Raw genomic sequence first — 25387 nt, 5'->3', positions numbered from 1 at the left:
CCCCAAACCAGTTCAGTGTACATGCATACTTTTTAACAGTCAAAATGTTTTTCTTTACCCTACACAAAAACTGAAGTACATTTTCAAATTTAGAAAAAAACAGGGCTACATGTGTATAGTACATGTGCACTATGTTGATGACAATATTTACGTCACATGCACTGTATGCACACATTAGCATACATATAACAAAGCATACTTTGTGAAGTATACTGTCTCATGAGGACATGGTTGTCATATTTGGAAACAGCAGGGAACTAGAACTGTCAATCCCAACGATTAATTGCATGCAAAAGAAAAGTTTGTGTTTACATAATATATGTGTGTACTGTGTATATGAACTATGTATATATACATACACATACATGTATATATGTATTATATATATATATATATATATATATATATATATATATAATTATAATTATATATAAATATAAATATTTTATATATAAATGTAACATTTTTCTGTGTGTGTATGTTTATATATGCATAAATATACACAGTACATACACATATATAAACAAACTATTATTTTGTATGCGATTAATCGTTTGACAGCCCTATAGGGAACACTGACTGACGTCGTAGTATGCCATCATGGAAAAATAGTAGGCTATGTTTGGACTACTATATCCATGATTTTTTTCCGCCAAACCTACTATGCTGGTGAAGATATTTACGTCACTTATGTTGTGCACATACTAGCGTATGTGTAAAATTAAGTTTAATTTGGGCTTTTCTGCCCTATGAGGACACTGGAGAGGAGTCGTAGTATGTTCATTTTTTTTTCCCTAAACCACTTCTCCAAAATTTTCTTAAGCTCTGACTATATTGACATTATAGCACTGCCTCTTCTTATCGCTTTATTTAAAGGCTCTTCATACTGCACTGACAGACGCCGAAATTTACCAGATTACAGTACATCACTTCGCAGACATTCCACACCCGACAAGGGTATGTCTCAAACAAGCACCAACCAACACTAACAGACGTTGACAGGTTTAACATATGATTCCACGGAACCCGACGAACATGTTGACGTAGTGTGAATTAGACTTAAAAGAGACATTTCAAAATATGAATGACTTTTGATCAGTTAGCTTGTTGACATACAGTTTGATAGGGGAATATGACGTTTGCGTTGTACACTGTAGAAAATGTTTTGTCAGATAATTTACAAAAGTAGTTTAAAATATTATTACATTTGAAAATGACTCAAGCAACCCAACTACACCAGCAGAACTCTTTTAAGAGTCAGGTAGAAACAGCTGAAGCAACTCACTTTTAGTGTATCAATAATATGATACAACATATGGTCGTAAAGAAATTCAAAGCCCGGGTGGTCCAGCAGTCCACCCCTCGGCTGCATGCTGGGGAATGTCTCTGACTGTAGAAGTGAAGTCTGCCTAGTATCATTGGAGGGCGCGAAAAGACCTCTTACAAAAACACTTTACACAATCCAATTTAGACTCGACCTCTACACCTTGACAATGCGCTTAATTAGGCGTTGACACTGTGAAAGGGGAGGGCTAATAGCGCACTTCTGCTGCACTCAAGAAGTTCAACCAGAAAGCACAGCCGGAGCGGGTCGAGATACAATGGCTAGACGAAAAGAAAAAGTTTGTTTGTGTATAAGTATTCCGATTATATGTATCATCATAATTATTATTATTTGCATTACTCACTTTAACGTGGAGTGTGACGGACTTTACAAAAACGGAGCAGTGGCGGCGGATTCGGAAACCTGCTCAAAGATCGGACGGTGAGTGATGGTGCCTTACTAGTGCACTATGTATGCAGTACACTATAAAGTGTGTTAGTTTACATTTAGAAATTGTTTGCTTACGGATGATTAGATTTCACATTTCATTAAATATGTTAAAATCTAGCATACATAGCTTTCATTTAAACATGCATAATCGTGGAAGATCGCTTTTCCTGGGAAATGACAACATCTAGGTTGTCGTAATCGTCTGGGTCAGGTAAATGTGAGGATACGAGTGGCTACTGAGGTGAACCGTCCGGTTAAATGTACACAGCAAGTTTGAAGTTAATTAGGCGAAGTAACTAAACAGCCTAGTAATCCTCTTGACACCAATCTCTAACGTCCTCTCACTAGACATTCCCTAACAACAACTAATAATTTAGACTTATATCGCTAAAGTTTTCAACATACTGTACGGTTACTATTAGGCTACTGTTTCATATTTAGGCTGGTTTGTTACTATAAAGTCACTTGTTTCTGTAGACGTAAACGATGCAATGGGTATGTTACGAGGGCTCGGAGGGGGACAGAGAGCACGCTATGATACTATTTAAATATAGATCTTTTGTAATCATAAAAATGGTTATGCCAGCATCCCGCAGAGGCTTGACGAATCTTAAAGCGCGTTTGATTCGTGACAGACTGCGGCTATTAATCTACTGTAGATCATTTTCCTTTTTACTTCCTCATGTGTTAGGTAGCCTATGTTTAGGTCATTATCGTTTTACTCGGTTAACTGCATTAGTATTTGACAGTACCTAGAAAAGGATCATTATACACTAGAACATTTGGTGCTGTGACCTATGTTTTGGTCAAATGTGTGCGCGCGTGTGTGTGTGTGTGTGTGTGTTTGTTCACCTGCTTGTCCTGATAAGAGATAATGAAAGTATACGTAAAATGAAGGAAAAAAACTCTTGCATTCTTTGGAACCTTTCCAATACATGTTATGAGGCTTAAGAAACAAACCAAAAGTTTTAAAACTTAAGTACAAAACTGAGGTGAGCAGACATTTTGCCGCCTTCACCTGAGCAGTCGTTACATAGCAACAGAGGTGAACAGTTTCCACTTAAATATGATGACGTGAAAGAACCGCGGTTTCTGACTCGAAAAATACAGTGTGACCAGAATCCAGCTGGGGAAGGGGCTGAGAAATCTGGTTTGGACAAGTATTGAGCAAATTAAGTGTGAACACACCATTAGGAATAATAACTGTGAGAATCACTATACAAATAAATTTTAAATCAGCTGGTAAATAGGCACACTGTAAACTGATTACTTTCCAGATAATATTTAAATAATAATAATAATAAATTACTACAATACCAGTACAGTTGTTTCGTTTTGGAAACCACATATTTTCTATGTACATGATGTCTAAAGTGGCATTTAAATTTGAAGAAGGGGGCCCTTTCCAGGGCGTTTATCATATTTGAAAGCCCTTGACATCAAATTGACTGAAAACCCCTGCCAGAGCTCACGTCTTTTTTTTCTTCCTAGAGATATACTGCAATTGGGTGGCTCAGCGGTAGATGGCGCCATTGCTACTTTACTGTGCACGTCAATCATACATCCTCAGAGTATGGGCATTGGTGGAGGCTGTATATTTACAATACAGGATCAAAGTGGTGAGGATTATCCTACCTTTATTACCTTAAATTAATCATTATTTTATTTTATAATGTATATTATTGTTATTGTTCATTCACATCTCTGTTATCTAGGCAAAGTGAGAGTAATAAATGCCAGAGAGACTGTCCCAAAAGCTTTCAAAACAGACCTTCTTGCCACGTGTCCAGCAACAGTACAGTCATTGAAAGGTGACAGTTAACAGTGGATGTTCTGGTTACGGTTAATTTAAATACAGCTATTTACATTTACACTTTATATGTGCAATGCCTCATGGCAAAAGATGTAATCTACTATTTGTTACTTTAAATACAGACCTTGTTGTGTATTATAAGGAAGCATCCTTCTTATTTTTCCTAACTACACATAGTCTGTGTACGGAGCACTTTAAGCACACGTGATAGCTATGGTTTTCTCTTTGTAGGTGCTCACTGGATCGGTGTCCCAGGTGATATTCGTGGCTATGAGCGAGCACACAAGCTGTATGGACGTCTGCCTTGGGCCAGTTTATTTCAGCCCACTATCAAGATGGCTAGAGAGGGCATCCCTGTTTCCTACGTGCTCTCTCAGTTTTTGCCATTTCTCCGAAATGAGAAGCCAGAATCTCCATTACGGTAATACATGCACTCACATTCTGAATGAATTCAGACTTGTAATGTTCTCTTTAATAGAGTTTTTTTTAATGGAAATCTGTCACATTCAAATAAGAGTAAAAAAAAAAAAATCTAAATGTAATTCCCCTTCGGGAACTCGAGCTGCGTCGGCAAACGCTAGGGGAACGCCTTTGGCGGAACCACGCTCTGAACACATGTGAAATCTGACCAATGAGAAAGCGGGACGTCACGGGCGGGTGACGTCACCGACCAGGAAGCATAAAAGCACGTGCGAAGCCGGCCGGCGTCAGCTTCTGTCTTTCAGTGGAGCGCTCTGTGTGTGAATTGTCTGTCTAACATTGACCCTGTTTTTCTGTGCTAGTTTGCACAACTTTCTTTTGAGGGCAATGTCGAAGAAAGCGCTTGTTAAGAGTGGCTCGAGTGATAAAAGCGGACCGCGTTACAGGCTGTGTGTTCCTCCCTGCAAACGATATATTACTAGCGGGGATACACACAGCATGTGCGTGGTCTGCTTGGGAGCGGAGCATGCAGCGTCAGCCCTTGAGGGGGCTGATTGCCCGCATTGTGAAGAGCTTCCTTTGCGGACGCTCCGCTCCCGGAAGGATCTCTTTGAGGAGGGATCCTTCATCAGCGTTCCTCAGGGTGCGGGTCCCGCTTCCGCCGAGGCGGAGCGGGCACTGCATTCCTGGGGTTCGCAGTTGGATCTGTTGGAGGGAATGGAGACGGGTAACCCCCTATCTCCCTCCTCACCCAGCAGATCCGCAGCTCGTTCCGTGGGTTCGGAAGCCCGCTCTGCGGCTACTTCCTCCCAGGGGGCGGGCTCTTCTCTCCTGTTGTCATCCTCTGGCGAGGGTGACTTGGAGAGTGTTTGTGAGCCACTCCCTCAATCCCCACAGTACGAGGAGCTCTTGGAGGTGGTTACTCGTGCGGTAGCCAAATTAAATATCAGTTGGCCCGCCGAGGAAGAATTAACTCCGCAGAGAAGCAAGTTGGATGAGCGCTTTCTACGGAGTAAGAATCCACCTCCAAGAAGGAGCCTTCCCTTCTTCCCCGACCTCCATGATGAGATCTCGAGGTCGTGGGCTAGACCATTTTCGGCTCGTCTCTTCGTCCCCGCCTCTGACTATTATGGAAATGTGGTGGGGCTCGATGAGCGAGCCTATAAGGCGATGCCCCGGGTGGAACAGACGCTTGCGAGCTATCTGTCCCCCGGCGAGGCATCGTCATTGAAGGCTCCTACCTTACCCTCGAAGCCGCTACGCACCACATCAGCGCTTCTGGGTAAGGGGTACACGTCAGCAGGTCAGGCCGGAGCGTGTCTTCATACTATGTCACTGCTCCAAGCCTATCAGGCCGACCTGCTGAAAGAGCTAGCAGAAGGCGATAAAGTAGATTTGGAGGAACTTAGAAAGACAGCAGATTTAGCTCTCCGCGCCACCAAGGAGACCGCCCGTGCAGTGGGGCGGTCTATGGCAGCCATGGTGGCGGCGGAGAGGCATCTGTGGTTGACCCTGTCCGATATGAAAGAGAAGGACAGGGTCTTCCTCCTGGACGCCCCCGCTTGGGTCTTCTGGCCTGTTTGGCGACGCAGTAGATTCTGTCGTCAACAGGTACCAGGAGGCACGCAAACAAGCGGCGGCGTTCCAGAAGTTCCTCCCTCGCCGTTCGCTAGCTCATGTGGCTGCTGGGCGTGAGCAGCCACAACCGTGTACCAGCTCCTCGTACCGTGAGGTTCAAAAGTTGAGTGTCGCCTCTCGTGCTCCCCCGTCCTGGGGCCGAGACTCGCGGCACTCTAGACCGGGGTCCTCTAAGGCGAGGCCCGACCTGCGGGTCGTGCTTCAGGCGAAGAGGGCCCCGGCCCAAAAGCGGTCCTGACGCCAACTCAGGACCGCCGAGGGTAGCCCCTGCCGGGGAAGGGTGGGTTTTACCGCATTACACGGTACCCATCTCTCCTCGGTGCCCTCGGGGGGTCAGTCTGACGTTTCTGCCAAGGTTACAGAACACAGCGGCCTCCGACGAGCGCATGCCCTGGGTCTTTCCGCCCGGTCTCGTAGCGGAGCCAGGGCGCTCGTCACCCCCCACGGGGGTCTCTAGAACAGTTAGTTCGGCAGTCTCCTGCCGGTCCGCCGTTACAGGTCTCCGAGCTAGCAGTTCAGTCAACACCAGAGGCCAGCCTCGAGCGGCTGGTTCCCTTAGTAGACTATCTGGCAGCGTGGAAGCTACTGCCAAACGTGTCTGCATGGGTCCTGCGTACAGTAGAAGAAGGCTATACTATTCAGTTCGGCGCTCCGCCGCCGCCCTTCGACAGGGTTTTTCCCACAGTGGTGGGCCCCGAGCAGGCTCTGGTTATGGAGCAAGAAGTAGTCACCCTTTTGAGGAAGGAGGCCATCGAGGTGGTCCCTCCTCACGTCAGGGAATCCGGGTTTTACAGCCGGTACTTCATTGTTCCAAAGAAGGATGGAGGGTTGCGTCCCATCTTAGACCTTCGTCGTCTCAATCATTCAGTAATGAAACTGAAGTTCAAAATGCTTACAATCAAGCAAGTCATCTCACAGATCAGGTCCGAGGACTGGTTTGTGACGATAGACCTGAAAGACGCTTACTTCCATGTCTCCATCCTTCCTCAACATCGGAAGTTCCTGAGATTTGCTTTCAGGGGCGAAGCTTATCAGTATCGGGTTCTTCCGTTCGGCCTAGCACTCTCCCCCGCACTTTTACGAAATGCGTAGACGCTGCCCTGGTCCCTCTTCGGCTCCAGGGCATTCGCATATTAAACTACATCGACGACTGGCTGATCTTAGCAGCGTCCGAGAGTTTAGCGGTTCAGCATCGAGATGTTGTTCTCGCGCACATGAAAGCGTTGGGGTTAAGGCTAAACGCCAAGAAAAGTGTGCTTTCTCCATCACAGAGGACCACTTATCTGGGCGTGGTTTGGGATTCCCACGATGCAGGCACGTCGGCTCGGATCGAGTCGATCCTTGCCGCAGTCAGGAGAGTCAAAGAAGGCCGGTCACTCACTGTCAAGCAGTTCCAACAACTGCTGGGTCTGATGGCAGCTGCGTCCAACGTGATACCTTTTGGCCTGCTGTACATGAGACCCCTTCAGTGGTGGCTCAAAACCAAGGGGTTCTCCCCGAGGGGAAACCCGCTCCGCATGATCAAGGTTACGCGCCGAGGGCTACGTTCCTTAGATATGTGGAGGAAACCTTGGTTCCTAAATCAGGGCCCGGTGTTGGGAGCTCCTTGCCGCCGTGTCTCACTAGCGACGGATGCATCCCTCACCGGTTGGGGGGCGGTCATGAGTGGCCGCTCCGCCCGGGGTCTGTGGAGTGGTCGCCATCTCAGTTGGCACATCAACTGCCTCGAGATGCTGGCCGTATTTCTAGCTCTGAAGTACTTTCTTCCAGACCTGAGAGATCGCCATGTGCTAGTACGCACCGACAGCACAGCCGTGGTCTACTACATCAACCACCAGGGAGGCCTGCGTTCGCGCCCCTTATACAAGCTGGCGCACCAGATCCTTGTGTGGTCCCAGGACAAACTCCTCTCACTGCGAGCAGTTCATATTCCTGGGTATCTAAATGTGGGAGCAGACATCCTGTCGAGGCAGGGGCCGAGGCCCGGGGAATGGATGCTTCACCCGGAGGTGGTGAAGCAGATTTGGAGAATCTTTGGCTCAGCCCAAGTAGATCTCTTCGCCACGAGGGAGAATGCTCAATGTCCCCTCTGGTTCTCTCTAGTTCATCCAGCTCCCCTGGGACTGGATGCTATGACACAGACGTGGCCGAGGCTACGTCTGTACGCTTTTCCCCGATTGCTCTGCTTCCAGGAGTTCTGGAGAGAGTGCGCCGGGACGGAGTCAGTCTACTGTTAGTAGCCCCGCACTGGCCGGGCCGAGTATGGTTCTCGGACCTGATATCTCTCCTCGACGGCTCTCCATGGGAGATTCCCGTCAGGAGGGATCTCCTCTCACAGGGGGGGGGTACCATCTTGCACCCCCGCCCGGAGCTATGGAAGCTGTGGGTGTGGCCTCTGAGGGGGCACAACTCATAGCTTCCGGTCTCTCAACCGAGGTTGTTGAGACCATCCTCCAATCCAGAGCTCCTCGACGAGGAAACTGTACGCCCTGAAGTGGAAGCTTTTCACTTCATGGTGTGGAGAACACCAGCAAGACCCAGCTAACTGCCCAGTTGGTACAGTACTGGAGTTTCTGCAGGCCCGTCTCTCCACAGGGTTAGCCCACTCCACCTTAAAGGTCTACGTGGCGGCAATTTCGGCCTACCACGCCCCTCTTGGTGGCATGTCAGTGGGTAGGAACCCCCTGGTTACACGTTTCCTCCGCGGTGCACTGAGGCTGAGGCCTCCGACGCGACCTCATATCCCTACTTGGGATCTGGCTGTGGTGCTTGAGGCTCTCTGTAGGCCTCCATTCGAGCCTGTAGAAGACATATCGGATCATCTTCTAACTATTAAGACAGCTTTGTTGCTCGCTCTTTCTTCCCTCAAGCGGGTAGGGGACCTGCAGGCCCTTTCGGTGGCCCCTTCTCATCTAGAGTTTGCTCCTGGTATGACCAAGGCATTTCTTTACCCCAGACCGGGGTATGTACCTAAGGTCCCCACCAGCACACCTCAGCCGGTCGTGCTCCAGGCTTTCTGTCCTCCTCCCTTCCGGGAGCCCGACCAACAGAAGCAAAATTGTGTCTGTCCAGTACGTGCCCTGGATGCCTATGTCCACAGAGCTGCCCTGTGGCGTAAATCTGAACAGTTGTTCGTCTGCTATGGCCCCCCTAAGAAGGGGAGTCCTGCTTCCAAGCAAACTATTAGTAGATGGATCGTCGATGCCATTTCTACTTCTTATGTGTCTTCGGACCTTCCTTCTCCTATGGGTCTTCGAGCCCATTCCACTCGTGCTACGGCTGCTTCCAAAGCACTCATGTTAGGTGTCCCCATCCAGGACATCTGTAATGCTGCGGGGTGGTCCACGCCGCTCACCTTTGTCAGGTTCTATAGCCTAGACACCCGAGTCACTCCTGGCTCTTCTGTCCTTGTGCCCTAGCAATTCACTAGGCAGGGACTTCGAAGTCTGGTGGCGTGGGCATCTCGTTCCCCTAGCGTTTGCCGACGCAGCTCGAGTTCCCGAAGGGGAACGTCCCAGGTTACGTATGTAACCATGGTTCCCCGAGGGAACGAGACGCTGCGTCTCGGTCCATCCTTCTGGCATCCCTGCCGAGCGCTCGCTTCATTCTTGAAGCTGACGCCGGCCGGCTTCGCACGTGCTTTTATGCTTCCTGGTCGGTGACATCACCCGCCCGTGACGTCCCGCTTTCTCATTGGTCAGATTTCACATGTGTTCAGAGCGTGGTTCCGCCAAAGGCGTTCCCCTAGCGTTTGCCGACACAGCGTCTCGTTCCCTCGGGGAACCATGGTTACATACGTAACCTGGGACGTTCTTTTACAGCCAGTTATTCCAGAATAAACAAGGTGAGCTATTGAAAGAGGGGGACATAGTGAGATTTGAGAAACTAGCAGATACGCTTGAGATCATCGCACAGCATGGGGCAGATGCTTTATACACTGGAGACCTCGCCAAAGACCTTGTCAGTGATATACAAAGCGCAGGTAATTTAGAACTTCACTATCCACCGTTGTGATTTGTATAAATATACATGAATTATAGTTTATTCACTGTGTATTTCAGGTGGAACGATTTCTCTGGAGGACTTGAGGTCGTTCAGAGCATCTGAATTAGGTGCCTGGGAAGTGGCTCTAGGAGAATATGACATGTACTTTCCTCCACCACCAGCAGGGGGAGCTACACTTAGCTTCATTCTCAATACTATGCTAGGTGGGAAAACTTATTAACCCATTTGTCCTTTGTTAGTAGTGCTTGCTGAGGCAGGTATCACTGTTACTGTGCTTTACTGGTTCATATATTAAGTTTAATGATTAAAATAAACAGAGACTTTCCTGGCATGAGTGGCCCAACTATATTCAGAAATTTGGTGTTGGTAGGACTTGATAAAAAAATGTTTTTAGTGCCCACCAAGGCTGCATTTATTTGAGTAAAAACCTTAATATTGTGCAATATATATATATATATACAATTTAAAACAACTGTTTTCTGTTTGAATATATTTTAAAATGTAATTTATTCCTGTGATGCCAAGGTGAATTTTCAGGCTCATTACTCCAAGATTCTGTGTCTCATGATCCTTCAGAAATCATTCTATTATGCTGATTTGCTGCTCAATAAATATTTCAGATTATTATTAGCAGTGATTATTTATTTGAAATACACTACAAGAAGAAAGTTTTTAAACAGTAAGGTTTATGTTTTTTTTTGTTTTTAAGAATTCTCTTCTGCTCACCCACCCTGCATTTATTTGATCCAAAATGCAGCAAAAGCAGTAATATTGTGAAATATTTTTGCTATTTAAAATAACTGCTTTTTATTTGAATATATTTTAAAATGTAATTTATTTCTGTGATAAAACATACATTTATAAATTTGAATACTTTCATTAAGCAAGGATGCTTTAAATTGATCAAATGTGATGATAAAGACAACAAAAGAGATCTATGTCAGATGCTGTTCTTCTGAACTTTATATTCATCAAGAAACCTGAAAAAAATCTACTCAGCTGTTTTCAACATAATACAAATTAATATATTATATTAGAATATTAAAATGATTTCTGCAGAATCATGCTAAAATTATAGTAATGATGCTAAAAATCAGCTTTGAAATCACAGGAACAAATTACATTTTAAAATATATTCAGATAGAAAACAGTTATTTTAAATAGTAAAAATATTAAAATATTGTACTGTTTTTGCTGTACTTTGGATCAAATAAATGCAGGCTTGGTGAGCAGAAGAGACTTATTTAAAAACATTAAAAATCTTTTAACTGGTAGTGTACATATTTAACAAGTCCACAAATGTCAAATCTTTTTTGTTACACTAATTTATTTCTCTGTTTTCCTCAGGTTTTAACCTAAATTCTGCATCTCTGGAGGGGGACGAGAAAGTCTTAACATTTCATCGTTACATAGAAACCTGTAAATTTGCCAACGGTCTTAAGAAGTTCATCAAAGACCCCAACTTTGCATCTCAAACGGTAGGCTCTGTAGGAGGAAATTGTTCATTTTACATTTTTTAACTTCTCTGTAATGCATGATACCATTGGTCAGGCTGTGCTTTAGTATCTCAACAGAAACATTACAGTCATTACACTCTCTGGAGGCACTGGTGTAATCTGCTATAATGACTTAAGTGCTGTGTTCTGGGTGATCATTACTGTAGGCAGTAGAGTACAGCACAGCAACACTGCCATTATTGCTGGCAACCCACTGGTTGGGACACATAAAGTCATGCATTAGTTCATCATCCTCGACGTTCTGTGTGGCTCATACAGGAGGCAGTTGAGATCATTCAGAAGCATTTTGCGGACAAAGTCAGAGCAAAAATCAGCCCTGACCACACTTATGATGCCAGCTACTACAATGTCACTCCATACCTGGACTCTCATGGCACCACTCATGTGTCCGTGCTCGCTGAGGATGGCATGGCGGTATCTGTGACCAGCACCATCAACTACATGTATGTGCACTCACTCCATTTATACGAGCTCTTGAACAAAGTGAGATAGTATTGTTATTATATTATTACTGTATTAAAGAATGCAGTGCTATACAGGAATAAAATTGAAAAAGCCTTAGAAAGTGCCAAAAATGGCTGTTTTTTTCTCCCTTTTCAGATTTGGATCCAGAATTTTCTCCCCCAAAACAGGCATCCTCCTCAACAATGAACTTGTAGACTTCTGTGGAAGAACAGACCAGATTCATGCTGGTTAGTAAACATTCACAAATTAATTCTTGACTTATGCAGCTACTGAAGTGAAAGGAATATTTCAGGATCGATACACATACTATAAACATATGCAGTTGCAAAAGTGGATACACACTATTTTTTTAGAGAATGCACTATGTATACAGTCAGTGAAAAAGTTAGGACACACTGTTGAATTCTATGGTTTTCTGTATTAGGACATAAAAAAAATTATCTGGTCCCTGGCAAGTCTTAAAATTTTGAAAATGAATCCTCAGATGAACAACATCACATGGCATATCACACCATGTCATTATTTATTTAACAAAAATAAAGCCAAGATGGAAAAGCCACAAAATTAGGACATCCTATGATTCAACAGCCTGTAGATCCACTTTCAGCAGAAATTAGTTAAGTAATCATTTCCTGTATGACTTCATCAGTCTCTCACATCGTTCTGGAAGAATTTTGGCCCACTCTTATTTACAACATTGCTGTAGTTTATCGAGGTATGTGGGCATTTGTTTACGCACAGCTCTCACCACAGCATTTGAGTCAGGAAGAGCTCTAGACTTTGAATGGGCTATTTAAACACTTTGATTCTTTTCTTTTCAGCCGTTCTGTTTTAAATTTGCTGGTGTGCTTGGGATCACTGCCCTGTTGCATCAACCAATTTTGGCCAAGCTTTAGCTGTTGGATGGATGGCCTCATATTTGACTATAGATTACTTTAATACTGTGAGGTCCCCAGTCATGTGGCTACAAAACAAGCCCAAAATCATCAGCCCTCCACCAGCATGTGTGACTTTTGATATGAGGTGTTTGTGCTAATATGCTCTTGAGGTTTTCACCAAACGTGCCGCTGTGCATTATGGCCAAACCTCTCCACTCTGGTCTCGTCTGTTCAAAGGACATTGTTCTAGAAGTCTTATGGTTTTGTCTAGATGCAACTTTGCAAACCTAAACCATGCTGCCATGCTTTTTTAGATAGAAGAGGTTTTCCTCTGGCCAGCCTTCCAAACATGCCATACTAGTCGCATATTTTTCTAATTGTACTGTTATGAAATTTATCATTGAACATGTTAACTGAGGCCTGTAGAGTCTGCAGTAAAGTTCTTAGGTTGTCTTCCATTTCTCTGTGTGTTACATGGTCTGATCTTGGGGTGAATTTCAAGGGACGTTCTCTTCTGGGAGGACTGGTGTCAGTTTTGAATAATGCTGTGTTACTCTTCCCAGATTAATGGCAGCAACATTTGCTTTTATGGAGGTGCTCACTCTTGCTGATGATCAGTTAATCAAAGGCATTTGATCAGCAGTGCCTGACTGCTACTTACCCTCTTAATTCCAGTGTTAATAGTAAGGGTGTCCTAACTTTGTCACACGTGGCTTTTCCATTTTGGCTTTATTTTAGATAAATACATAATGACATTGCAATATGTCATGTGTTGTTGTTGATCAGAGGTGTTATTTTCAAGGACCATCATTTTTTATGATGTCCGGATACAGAAAACCATGGAATTCAAAAGGGTGTCCTAACTTTCCTAACTTTTTCACATGACTGTAAGTTCCATACAGCCAATATTACAGATTGTTTTGTTTGTTTATCAGTATGCCGATATTGAATATTTAATTGAGCATGCTCATTTTCCCTATTTTTACTTTTAGATTACATGTGCCACTCTCCTGAAACACTTAGATGCTGAAAAAAATTGTGTAGAATTTACTTTGAAGCTATTTTCATTTAAAAATTGCTAATAAATGTTACAGCTGATTACAAAGAATGAAGCAGATTATGTTAAATGTGAAAGAAAGGCTAATGTAGTCGTGTAAAATGTTGATGCATAAATGCACTTGTGACATTTAAATTATTTACTTTATTGTTTTATTTTGAATAATTGTATTTTTTGAAATCTCTGGTATTTATCCCTTATCAGACGTAATGTTAACATAATTATAATCTTATCTAGTAGTGTAGGTCAAATTTTTTTTTCTTTCTAAAACTGAAGTAAATGAAGTAACTAGTAACTAAAAAAGATATTTGCTAATATTTTGTGAGTTTCTTCAGGTTCAGTGTCTTACTTTCACAGTTATATTGTTACAAATCTGGCCGGTGACCTTCAGTCTGCTCACCACCAGATGTCGCCCTCTCACATTCATATTACACTGACTGTTATACCACACCCCGGACTACGTTCCCCATCAGCCATTGCACTTATCACCTGCATCTAATCATAGACCCTATTTAAGCCCCGGAATTCCTTTCTCTAGTTGCCGAGTATTGAATTGTAGTTAGCATTCATACAAAGCGTTGTCCTAGTTTTCCTGTGTCTAGTTTTTTCTTGTTTTTGCCTTGTTCATTATTCATTATGTTATCATGTTATTTATTCAGACTAAATCAACCCGACAAATTAGGTTACACCTACACAAGTCTTTTTAATGGGTGAGAGCAAAGAGAAAGAGAGAAAAATAGATCCTTCAGGTAACAATTGCCATTTTTTCAGTGTAGAACATTATCCCCATGTCAAAAAAAGATTATTTATAAAATTTCACAGTTCAAATATTAAATTAATTTTTACAAAATAATTTTTGTAAGTGCTTAAATAAAAATACAAATGCTTGATAGAGTTTAAATGCCAAGTTATGTCATGAAACTCTAGTTGGTGCAGGTTGAGGGTCATTAATGCAAACCGATGATATTCGCTGCATTAAACTGCTTGGCACAACCTGATTGGTTCATGCTGTATATGCACCCGAAGAGCTTGCTGCTTTACTTTTAAATGGTTGGTTAGACTTCACTAAAGCATTTCACAGCGAGCTTTCAGAATTACTCTGAAACCCTCCACCTCCCCAGCTCCACCTGTATGGATCTGCTATGGGTTATTATATATGCTATTTGTGCAGCAGCAGTGTGTCTTAAATACTCACAGTATGTATTGTGTATATATTGGCAGTAGCAAGTTCCTGTGCTTGTTTTGCAGCAGCAGCAGCAGTTCAGCAGTGTAGCAGATCTATTCTTTCAAGACAAAATACATTAACATTGTCATATACATTATCACGCTAAAATATTCAGAGAGTTGACTTAGAACTAGAATGTAGGGATAGAATAGTTTGACACTTTGTGGATATGTGGTGTGTATAAGTATCTGTTCTGTGTGTTTCTGCATGAAGGTGAGCAGCCTCCTTCCTCCATGTCTCCAATGATCCTCCATTCCTCATCTCAGAAGCACACTGTGGTCATAGGAGCCTCAGGTGGCAGTATGATCACCACCGGGATGGCGCTTGTGAGTTTAAACTGCACTTCAACAAATTTAATGCGTTGTCATTTAGTAATTCAACTCTAACCAAAACCCTTCTGGCTAGACTCTCATGAACTTCCTGTGGTTTGGCAAGACTCTGAAAGATTCCATCGACGCCCCCGTGGTGTATGTAGACTCCAAAAATGTACCTAACTTTGAGCCCTTGTTTGACAAAGTAAGTAAATACAAATGCTTCCATGTTGTAAATTGTTTAGAAAGAATTTGATGATATTTCTAAACCACTTTCATGTCCTTTCTTACTCAGATTGTTAAGGAGTCACTTAACAAGATGGGCCACAGAGGCAGCAGTAACTCAACGGTGTTTTATAATGTGGTAAATGCAGTGTCAAAGGAAAACAGCTGCATAGAGGCCGTATCTGATTCAAGGAAACATGGAAAAGCTGCAGGGTATTGACATGCAACTCACATCAGCTCTGCTCGATGCATCTGTGCTGTGTTTGGATGAAGTAAACCGGGTGGATAACAAATTGACAAATAATAGCAAACACCATCAATATGTGAAGTTTCGACATTTTACTGTGAAAAACATGAAAATATAATATTTTTAATTTTACTGTGAATAATGTGTGTTGTAAATACAGTACATATATTGATGTATATATACACGTTATGTGAATGTTATTTTATAATAGTTTGCAACACTGCTTTAGCCACACATATTTTTAAAAAATCAATTTGTATATTAGCCAACTTGCTTGTATAATGTGAGTTTATTTGCACACATGACCAAAAAAAGGTCAAATACACAATATGATTTAAAAGTTTGGGATCTGCAAGATTTTTTAAAAAAGAAATTAAAGCTTTTATTCAGCAATGATGATCAATATATTTCTAATGTTACAAAAGATAATAATTGATAATATTTCTTGAGAAGAAAATCAGAATGAATGAGAATGATTTCTGAAGGATCCTGTGACACTGAAGATTGGCATAATAATGCTGAAAATTCAGCTTCGCATCACAGGAATAAATCATGTTTTAAAATAGATTAAATAGAAACAGTTATTTTAAACTGTAATAATATTTCACAATATTAAAATTTTTTATATCAAAGAAATGTATCTCTGATGAGCATAAAGAACTTATTTAAAAAAAAAAAAAAAAAAAAAATTAAAAAATATTGCTCATCCCAAACTTTTGAACAGTAGTATTTCACTTTTTTTTTTCTTTTTATTTTAAGTTTATCTTCAGGTTTGTGTCTTTCTTTCATAATTATATATTCATAAACTGTTTATGAAGGTTAAACACATGGAGCTGCAACGTGTTTTACATAAACTAATTTGTTGATTTTTTTATTATTATTTTGTGAATGTATTTCATTGTTCTGATATCTATGCTGATATCTGATATGTTAGCTGATATCTAGCTAAAATGTGAACCTTTTACTTTTAGAATATCTAGCAAATAAATAAATATCTAATACTACTGCAAAAAAGAGAGTTGTGAATGCTAGTATTCTAATATTATTAGTTAAAGGGGATCATCGGATGCCCATTTTCCACAAGTTGATATGATTCTTTAGGGTCTTAATGAAAAGTCTATAATATACTTTGGTTAAAAATTCTCAATGGTAGTTTGTAAAACAACACCCTTTTTACCTTGCCAAAATCAGCTCTGCAAAAATCATCCCATTCTGAGGGGTTGTTCCTTTAAATGCAAATGAGCTCTGCTCACCCCGCCCCTCTCTTCTCTCTCTGGAGTGACGAGCCTGTTTACTTTAACCGCGTTTAGCCGCTAAACTTGCTAACTAGCACATTATTAGGACAGGCGATCGCAAAGATTTATAAAAAACACATACTCAGTTCTGCTGTAAGTGAAGCTGGATCAAGAATGATTCGCGCAAACATAGATGGATATATGTAGATCGGGAGGTGCATTCCCTTCACAAACAAACTTAATCCACTGCATCTTCAGCAGCTCAGATGTCGGGAGCAAATGACGACCACTATGTTCATTATTACATCCAGCAACACAACATCCCCTACCAAAAAGAAGTATACTTCAAGTTTATTTTATTAAGTATACTTAAGTAAAGTTCAAGTATATTTTAAGTATACTTTATGTAGTAAGTATACAAATATCAGTGTACTAGTAGTATATTTTTAAGTGTACTATTTTAATACTCCTTGGGACTAAATTGGCCCACTTTCTAGTATACAAAAGTATACTTTTAAGTAGTAAACTTTGAGTATACAACTAGTTTGCATCTATGTTTTCAGTTTGTACTGCAAGTATACTAAAAGTGAACTTATAGGTATACTGATAGTTTACTGATTAAAATACTTTTTTATGCATTTTTAGTACACTTTGAAGTATAGTCTCAGTAAAATACTAGTTCAGTAGTTTTATACTGCAAGTATACTGAAGTATTTTTATTTTATTTTTTTTCAAGAAATCTTTAAATCATACTTCAAGCATACTGTTATGTCTCTATTTAGGTATTAAATTGTATACATTTTGTTACATGAATATCTGAATATGCATAACATTATAAAGTCTAGTCTTATATGTATACAACATCATCTTTGTTTGTAAAGCATTTTACAAGACTAAGATATCCAGGAAATGGACATAAGTGGTGGAAAAGAATCTAGGCCTCAAAACTAGATACACAACCCTCAAGAACAGTGGCAATCAGCAAATATTAAAAATATGAGGTCTGTACATCACAGTACAACAAATAACTAACAATAATGACAAAACAACAACAACAAAATTTAGTCAGCAAACAGTAAAACAATAATCCTATAACAGGATAATTTATTCATGCTGCAATGCATGCTGGGAACTTACAAAGCCTTAAAATTTCAACAATATGAAATTCTTTGTTCAGACAACTGTGACTAGTTGGGACAACATTTGGGGTAATTTTGTTGGTCTGACAAGGGTTTTTATATAGATTCAAGAAAATAGCATTGTTTAGTTTTTGAGAAAATATGTATTTGCATTTTTTACAGTGTGGAAGCATCTGTTTTGGTTTCTTCTTCACTTGTGTTTTGGAAATTTTGTATGGAAGATGTGTAATAGCATCTTTCATGTATAACAATGAAAACACGGATTCTTAGAGCACAAGTATAGATCAAATAAATTTAGACTTTTTCTAAGTATAAGTCAGGTATACTTAAATGTCATTTTAAGTATAATTCTGAGAAGTATATAAAGCACATTTCTGAGAAGTACATAAAAAGTAGACTGAAAGTATACTTTCCTATTTTTAGTTTAAAAGAAGTATACTAATAGCACAACTGAATAAACTTCTTTTTCGTAAGGGACCTCAATCGCTCAATTCTTGTCTAACTTACATCCCTGCTCCGGCATCAAAACATGGAGGTTGGATTGTAACAACTGATCTGAGGTAAGATGCTAATGTCAATAAACTATCATGGGAGCGGCCTCTGTCGGTCTGACGCAACAACGACAGGCATCTGAGAATGGCTCGATTTGAAAAAGGGAATATTATTTTTACAGATTAATTAAAAACCACTGCATGGATTTTTACCATTACAGGGTAGATTTGTACATACACCGACAACACACATTCAAACAACATGTAAAAGTGAACTTAGCATCCGATGTCCCCTTTAAAGCATGTTTGGGATGCCAAACTGCCATTGAGACACATAAAAATAAAAAATAAAAAAACTCTCATGAATTAGTTTTGAATTAGATTTTCAATTACATTGCGTCAAAACATTTTTTAATGTGTACAACAGCGCTATACAGGCTCTTGAAAAAGTGTTACAGTCACTTTATTGATTCTGGTGGATTGCCTGTCACAGGTTCTTGGCATCTCAATAGCTCTGAAGTGCGCAGATGGATGGTCAAAGGGAATGTTGAGCTCAGCTGCTCACCAATGATGCCTCCACAGCATGACGCCCAGCATTTCTTTATAATTACCGTCCGAAGCCCTGAAAAATAGGATGTGTCTGACTCATGAAAACACACAGCGAGATCTCATCCGAGGCTATGAACAATATGAGTGATTGCATTAGCTTTGGCATCATGATAGGAAAGATAAACAGAGCATTATGAGCTCTAGCTATTCCGGAGCACAAGAATAAACGTTGTCGTGTAATCGCTTGGCATAAGCAGTTAGCAGGACTCGAGTGCCAGTCAGCAAACCCTTAGAGTCCGTCGTCTGTGTGCGAGTCTAAAGCCCAGTCATTTCCATTTGAAGTCCACAGGGGAGCTTTAGTCCTGATTCTGCCTGCTGGTACCCAAATCTTTCTCACTCTCATTCCTTTATGCTTTCCATCCTGGAGCTGAGAGCATATGGAAGCCAGAGGGTTTCCTGTCTGACAGTAGAATAATAGCATCGACACTGAATCATCTTTCCTCAGCCCAAACTTACAGTCATCCACAGCAACCGCAGGCTGTAGGACAATACAACTGTCAGACGCTTATGTGCTTTTGGACGTCGCCTTTTGTGTGCCAATCAGTGGATTTCCTTCGTTTTCACTTTATTTAAAGTGTGAATGTGCTCTTGAAAACTCTTTGACGGAACATTTTAGAGCACTACAGAATCTGAACAAAGCCTCCGCAGTGAGTTATGAGCTTACGATGGCGACCACGCTCTTGTCAGTGAGCAGCAGCAGCTGCAGGGCTGTTATAGAAAATAATGATCTTCTTGTTTTCTTGAATATTTTAGTTACGTCTTTCCCTGCTGAGTTAAGTCAACATGGAAATACATGCAAATCATACACGCACAGCCTGAGGCCTTTTAGACTTAACATGTTTCCACAGGCTGCTTTTGCATTAAAGGGGTCATCGGATGCCCATTTTCCACAAGTTGATGTGATTCTTTAGGGTCTTAATGAAACGTCTATACCATGCTTTGGTTAAAATTTCTCAATGGTAGTGTAAAAAAAACACTTTTTTAAACTTACCAAAATCAGCTCTGCAAAAATTGTCCTGTTCTGGTGGATGTTGCTTTAAATGTTATTGAACTCTGCTCGTCCCGCCCCTCTCTTCTTTCTGTGGAGTGACGAGCCTGTTTACTATAGCGGCATTTAGCCACAAACTTGCTAACTAGCACATTATTAGGATGGCCGATTGCAAAGTTTCATTAAAAAAAACTCTTATACTCACTCTTGCTGTAAGTGAAGCTGGATCACGAATGATTCGCACAAACATAGACGCATTAGTTTAATGAGCTCTGCTCGCCCCGCCCCTCTCATCTCTCTGTGGAGTGACGAGCCTGTTTACTTCAGCGGCGTTTAGCCGCGGAACTTGCTAACTAGCACATTATTAGGAAAGGCGATTGCAAAGATTCATTAAAAACCCCTTATACTCACTTCTGCTGTAAGAATCAGAATCAGAAATCAGAAAGAGCTTTATTGCCAAGTATGCTTGCGCATACAAGGAATTTGTTTCAGTGTTATTAGCTTCCAGTACACAGAGACAACAACGCACAGACAATAAAAATAAGAGAATAAGAAAAATACACATAGAACATAAATAGAATATAAATAGACCAAAATAAAATAGAATATAATAATTATAATTTGTAAAAAATAAATTGACAAATAACTAGGTGGTATGTACAGTTGTGCTATATGTGATAGGATGGAATGCAGGGATGTGTTAGGGGAGTATTAGGGTGGAGGTAAGTGAAGCTGGTTCATGAATGATTTCTGTGAACATAGACGCATTTATGTAGATCGGGAGGCACATTCCCTTCACAAACAAATGTAATCCACTGCATCTTCAGTGGCTTAGATGTCAGGAGTAAATTACGAGTACCATGTTCATTATTACATCCAGGGGGCTAGGCAAAAGGGTAATCAATTGACATGCGAGAGATCCAGGACAGGCAGCGAAACAGACTAGACGAGATAACTAGACGAGAATACAAAACTCAGAAAACCAGACTAGATGCAGGATAACTTAGAGATGGCTCCGTAAAGATTCTAACACTACACTGTAAAAAATAAAAAAAACACAATTTGTTGAGTCAGCTTACAGTTTTTCTCAGTCGCTTTGGTGCATTTCTCACAACACTATTTACATTTGCACAACATTTACTTTAACCTCCACAACATTTAGTCATTTGTGCACATCATAGTATCAGTTTCTCATTCCTTCCAACAAATTGCAAATGCTTTTGGACATGCATCAATTGCTTTCATACAACTCTCTGCTGTTTTATAACATTATCATTTGCTTATGTCATGTCAGTCAAAATTAACTAAACTTGTGAATGCTGAATAGTCATTCCATATAAAACTAATAGTCCTCATTTCATTGCTTGAGTCATTACATACAAAAATGTTGAACTAGTTGTCAAAATCTGTCAAGCAAATTTTATAAAAAATTTTAAATCTTTTTTTTCCTAAAAATGTCTTCTAAATTGAACAATTTCTGCAAATGTGCATGAATGATTTACAGACCTATGTATGTTGTAGGTTCAGTTCCAATATGTACTGCAATATTGTTTACAGTTGTGCACAGCTCTACCCAAAGGGAGTTTATGTGTTGTAAATAAGGGTGTATTTATTCGTTTGCACAATGCTTTGAATAAATTAGAACTGCAAAGAGCATATGCAGTAAAAATGTGAAACATACATATTCAGTGTCTTGTACTCAGATACCTCACTAAATACAGTAATGTCTAACTTTACTGTAGTTTTCAAATGGCTGTGCAAATAGTATAGTGCTGTCTTGAGCACTTTCAGGAAGTGTCACCAAAATCTGACTTTTTTGCATTGGAAAAAATTTACAGAGTAAACTGTCATAATGAAAACATGACAAAGCCATTTGACTATCTTGTTCATAAACAATGGTGTCAGGACTTTTCATCTTGATGACACTGACATTTCATTGACATGAATACTTGCTTTTGAGGAATGAGCTATCCATTTTGAGCAAGTGACACGCTTTTGCAGGTTATCAGCTAGGTTTTGCAGTTTGTACTAATTGTTTTGAGAAATGCATTAACTGTTGTGCAAATGTAAATAGTGTTGTGAGAAATGCACCAAAGCGACTGAGAAAAACTGTAAAATAATTTGTTACCCTGCTGCCTTAAAATTTTAAGTTCAGTCAGCTAAAATAAGTTTAGTCAACTTGAAATGTTACGTTGTACTAAGTAACAACTTAGATATTTGTGTTTGCTAAACTTAACAGATGGGTAAGTAACCCAGCTGCCTTGAAAATTTGAAGTATAATTTAACATTTCAAGTTGAATAAACTTTTTTTGAGTTGACTGAACTTAAAATTTTAAGGCAGCCAGGTTACAAATTATTTTAACTTGACTAAACATTGTTTTTTACAGTGTAGTTGAGTGCTAAACGTAATGCAATACAAAATATCAAGTTCACTTCCACTGGATAAATATATATTGTAAATTCATAGTTACGTTTCAGCAGAAATAAATAAATAAATAAAAATAAACAATCTTTGTTAAATTGGTCTGGTCAGGTCATCATTGATTGGGTGAGAACAGGTCAATATTACTGGCTGTGGAAATCAGTGGGTGGCCTCTTGTGCCAAGCCGAATGCCATAAAAAGCTTTTTTCAAACATTAAAATGCTGACAGCGTCTGCTATCAGGACGGCTTTAATACTGTTTTAAACACTGCGAAATACAGCTTTTTATATGTAAACAATTTATCTATAGTGTAATTCTGAGCCTGTTGGCTCGCCATAAATGATACAGGCTTTTGTGATGCCGCATTTGTGAGTGCAATTGAAAAGTGTGCGCTACGAGCACAGTGTAATAGCTGACAGGACAGGAAAAATCAGAAAACATCTCATCTGACCACAGTTCACTGATGTTCTACTGAAGCTCCTTGTCACCTATACCGTTTCCGTGCTCGTTTGACTAGCATCTGTTGCTGAGGCGAAGTGAAGAGTGCGTCTGAAAAGTCTCCCATTTGATGTGGTCGTTAAGACGTTCTGCGTTTAGATAAATGCAGTTCTTGTCAAGAAAAAGAGACAGAAGCAGCAGTTGTGAGTGCGGTGGCTCTGCCCCAGTGTTAACTGCATTAAATATTTTTAACGCCTTTAAACTGGAAAAAACGTTAACGTGCTAATTTTGACAGCAAAAAAAACAAAAAATCTATGAAAGTATGTGATTGTAATTTGTTGTAAATTGAAGTAAAATGTATTTCTGTTTGGTGCAGAAATTATGCACCACAGATTTTTATTAGCTCAGAGAGGTTAAGTACTTGTTTACTTGATGCTTAGTATTCTTTAAAACAGACGCAATTTTGCCGTTCTGCCTTTATAAAAAATATATTCACATGTGGCTGCTGACTGGATTATTTACCATGCCTTCCATTTTTCACATGGCACTGTTTCATAAAATACAGCTTGCATTATTTAGTAATTAGCTCTTACAATATTTATATCAACACTTATGAAGGTGACGGCAAACATACTTTGGTCCAAAAACAGTTTAATTAACAGCACAGCAACAGCCACAGGACAGTGGATGTTTAAAAAATATATACACACATTTCTCTGAATGCATTATACATTACCACAGTATCCCTTCATGATAAACATTAACATCTCAAGCTTCATGAAATGTGATCTGTACATTATACAGCATGATATTGCAGTTTTATAATTTGGCGACAAAGAGTTTATAGCCCGTAATAGTTCACCCAAAAATGAAAACCCTCAGGCCATCCAAGATGTAGATGAGTTTGGAGATTTGGAGAAATTTGGAATTACGTGACTTGCTTACCAACGGACCCTCTGCAGTGAATGGGTGGCGTCAGAATGAGAGTCCAAACAGCTGATAAAAACACCACAATAATCCACAAGTAATCCACACGACTACAGTCCGTCATTAAAATACAGCTTCAAATGATCCCAAATGTGGTTGATCACAGCCAAGAAAGAAGAGTCTTATCTAGTGTAACGATCAGTTATTTTAATAAAAATAATACAATTTATATACTTTTTTAATGCCAAATGCTCATCTTGTCTTACTCTGCCTGGACTGTTTTTGTTCCGGTTCATGTCCAGTTAGTGAAATCGTCCTTTATCGCTGTTTTACCTTTTTTGTTAAGGGTGTTTGATCTTCTTTGCATGTTCACTTTGCAAAGACTGGGTCGTAACTTCTGCAGTGATGTAGAATGATTTTGAAATGATTTTTGAAGTTGAGAGAGAAAATATGATTGGAGTTCTTCGACATACCGTAACCGTCTTGAGCCAGAATACACAGAGTTCAGGCAGAGAAAGGCAAGGTGCGTGTTTGAGATTAAAAAGTATTTAAATTGTATTTTTTAAATGAAAATAACCGATCATTTCACTAGATAAGACCCTTCTTCCTCAGCTGGGATCATTTACAACCGTATTTGGGATTGTTTGAAGCCACATTTAAACTGCATTTTGGAAGTTCAAAACCATACCACTCCATTATATGGAGAAAAATTACATATTGGATGACAAGGGGGTGAGTACATTATATGTGAATCTTTGTTTTGGAAGTGGACTTCTAGTTTAATGATGGATTTGTCTCTTATAAACACACAGCTTTTCAGTTCATAGGATGTTAAATGTTACGCTTTTAATTTTTACATTAAGTTGTTTTTATCAGCTTTTTGGACTCTCATTCTGACGGCACCCATTCGCTACAGGGGATCCATTGGTAAGCAAGTGATGTAATCACTGAATTTCTTAAAACCTACATCTTGGATTGCATGAGGGTGTGTAAATTAACAGCAAATTGATTTCATTTTTGGGTAAACTATTCCTTTAAATGTAATTCAACATAAATGAGACTAACATTAGATAATTACAGATACTTATAAGTATTCTGAAGAATATCTCTATAAACACTGTGTTTAATATTAAGTGAAAATCTATGAGGGACCTGGGTACCTCTTAATGCTACCACATATTGTTCTGTAGACTCCTAATGTGTCCTATATTAAAAACATTTAGACCTGAAGTCATTTTCTCATAACATTATAAAAACTGTTATTATCATTCAGCATTTCACATTACGCAAGTCATCTCATGAGAGGATGGCTGTAGACAGAGACGAACATGTTCAGTGAGGTAATCTGATGCCGTGCATGCCGTTCTCCCATGACTTTACTTATGATTGGCTCTGATAGCTTTTCTTCATCATAAGAATATGATAATTCCAGTTCACTATTTAAAAAAAAAATAATAATATGCCATTTGCAGCTTTAACTGAAACATTCAGCTTATAGATGGTAATATAATAGAGTTTCAAAACATTTTAGCAGTGGCTCATTATTCCAGTGCGTCTGACATG

At 40.2% G+C, this 25387-nt stretch overlaps 1 protein-coding gene across 1 annotated transcript; it reads left to right on the top strand.

The window, feature by feature from the left end:
- Positions 1 to 1402: 1402 nt before the first annotated feature.
- ggt5a (gamma-glutamyltransferase 5a) lies at positions 1403 to 16320 on the top strand. Its single transcript, XM_051118115.1, has 12 exons — positions 1403 to 1765; positions 3266 to 3393; positions 3490 to 3585; positions 3819 to 4008; positions 9467 to 9627; positions 9707 to 9853; positions 10998 to 11128; positions 11426 to 11610; positions 11768 to 11859; positions 15006 to 15118; positions 15198 to 15308; positions 15399 to 16320. Exons 1-12 carry the CDS (start codon positions 1602 to 1604, stop codon positions 15546 to 15548), a joined length of 1668 nt encoding a protein of 555 aa, XP_050974072.1. The 5' UTR covers positions 1403 to 1601; the 3' UTR covers positions 15549 to 16320.
- Positions 16321 to 25387: the final 9067 nt, after the last annotated feature.

Source organism: Labeo rohita, chromosome 8 (assembly GCF_022985175.1).
Source record: "Labeo rohita strain BAU-BD-2019 chromosome 8, IGBB_LRoh.1.0, whole genome shotgun sequence".
Classification (NCBI taxonomy): Eukaryota; Metazoa; Chordata; class Actinopteri; order Cypriniformes; family Cyprinidae; genus Labeo; species Labeo rohita.
The sequence above is the reverse complement of the archived record's forward strand: the minus strand, read 5'-3'. Positions and strand labels throughout refer to the sequence as shown.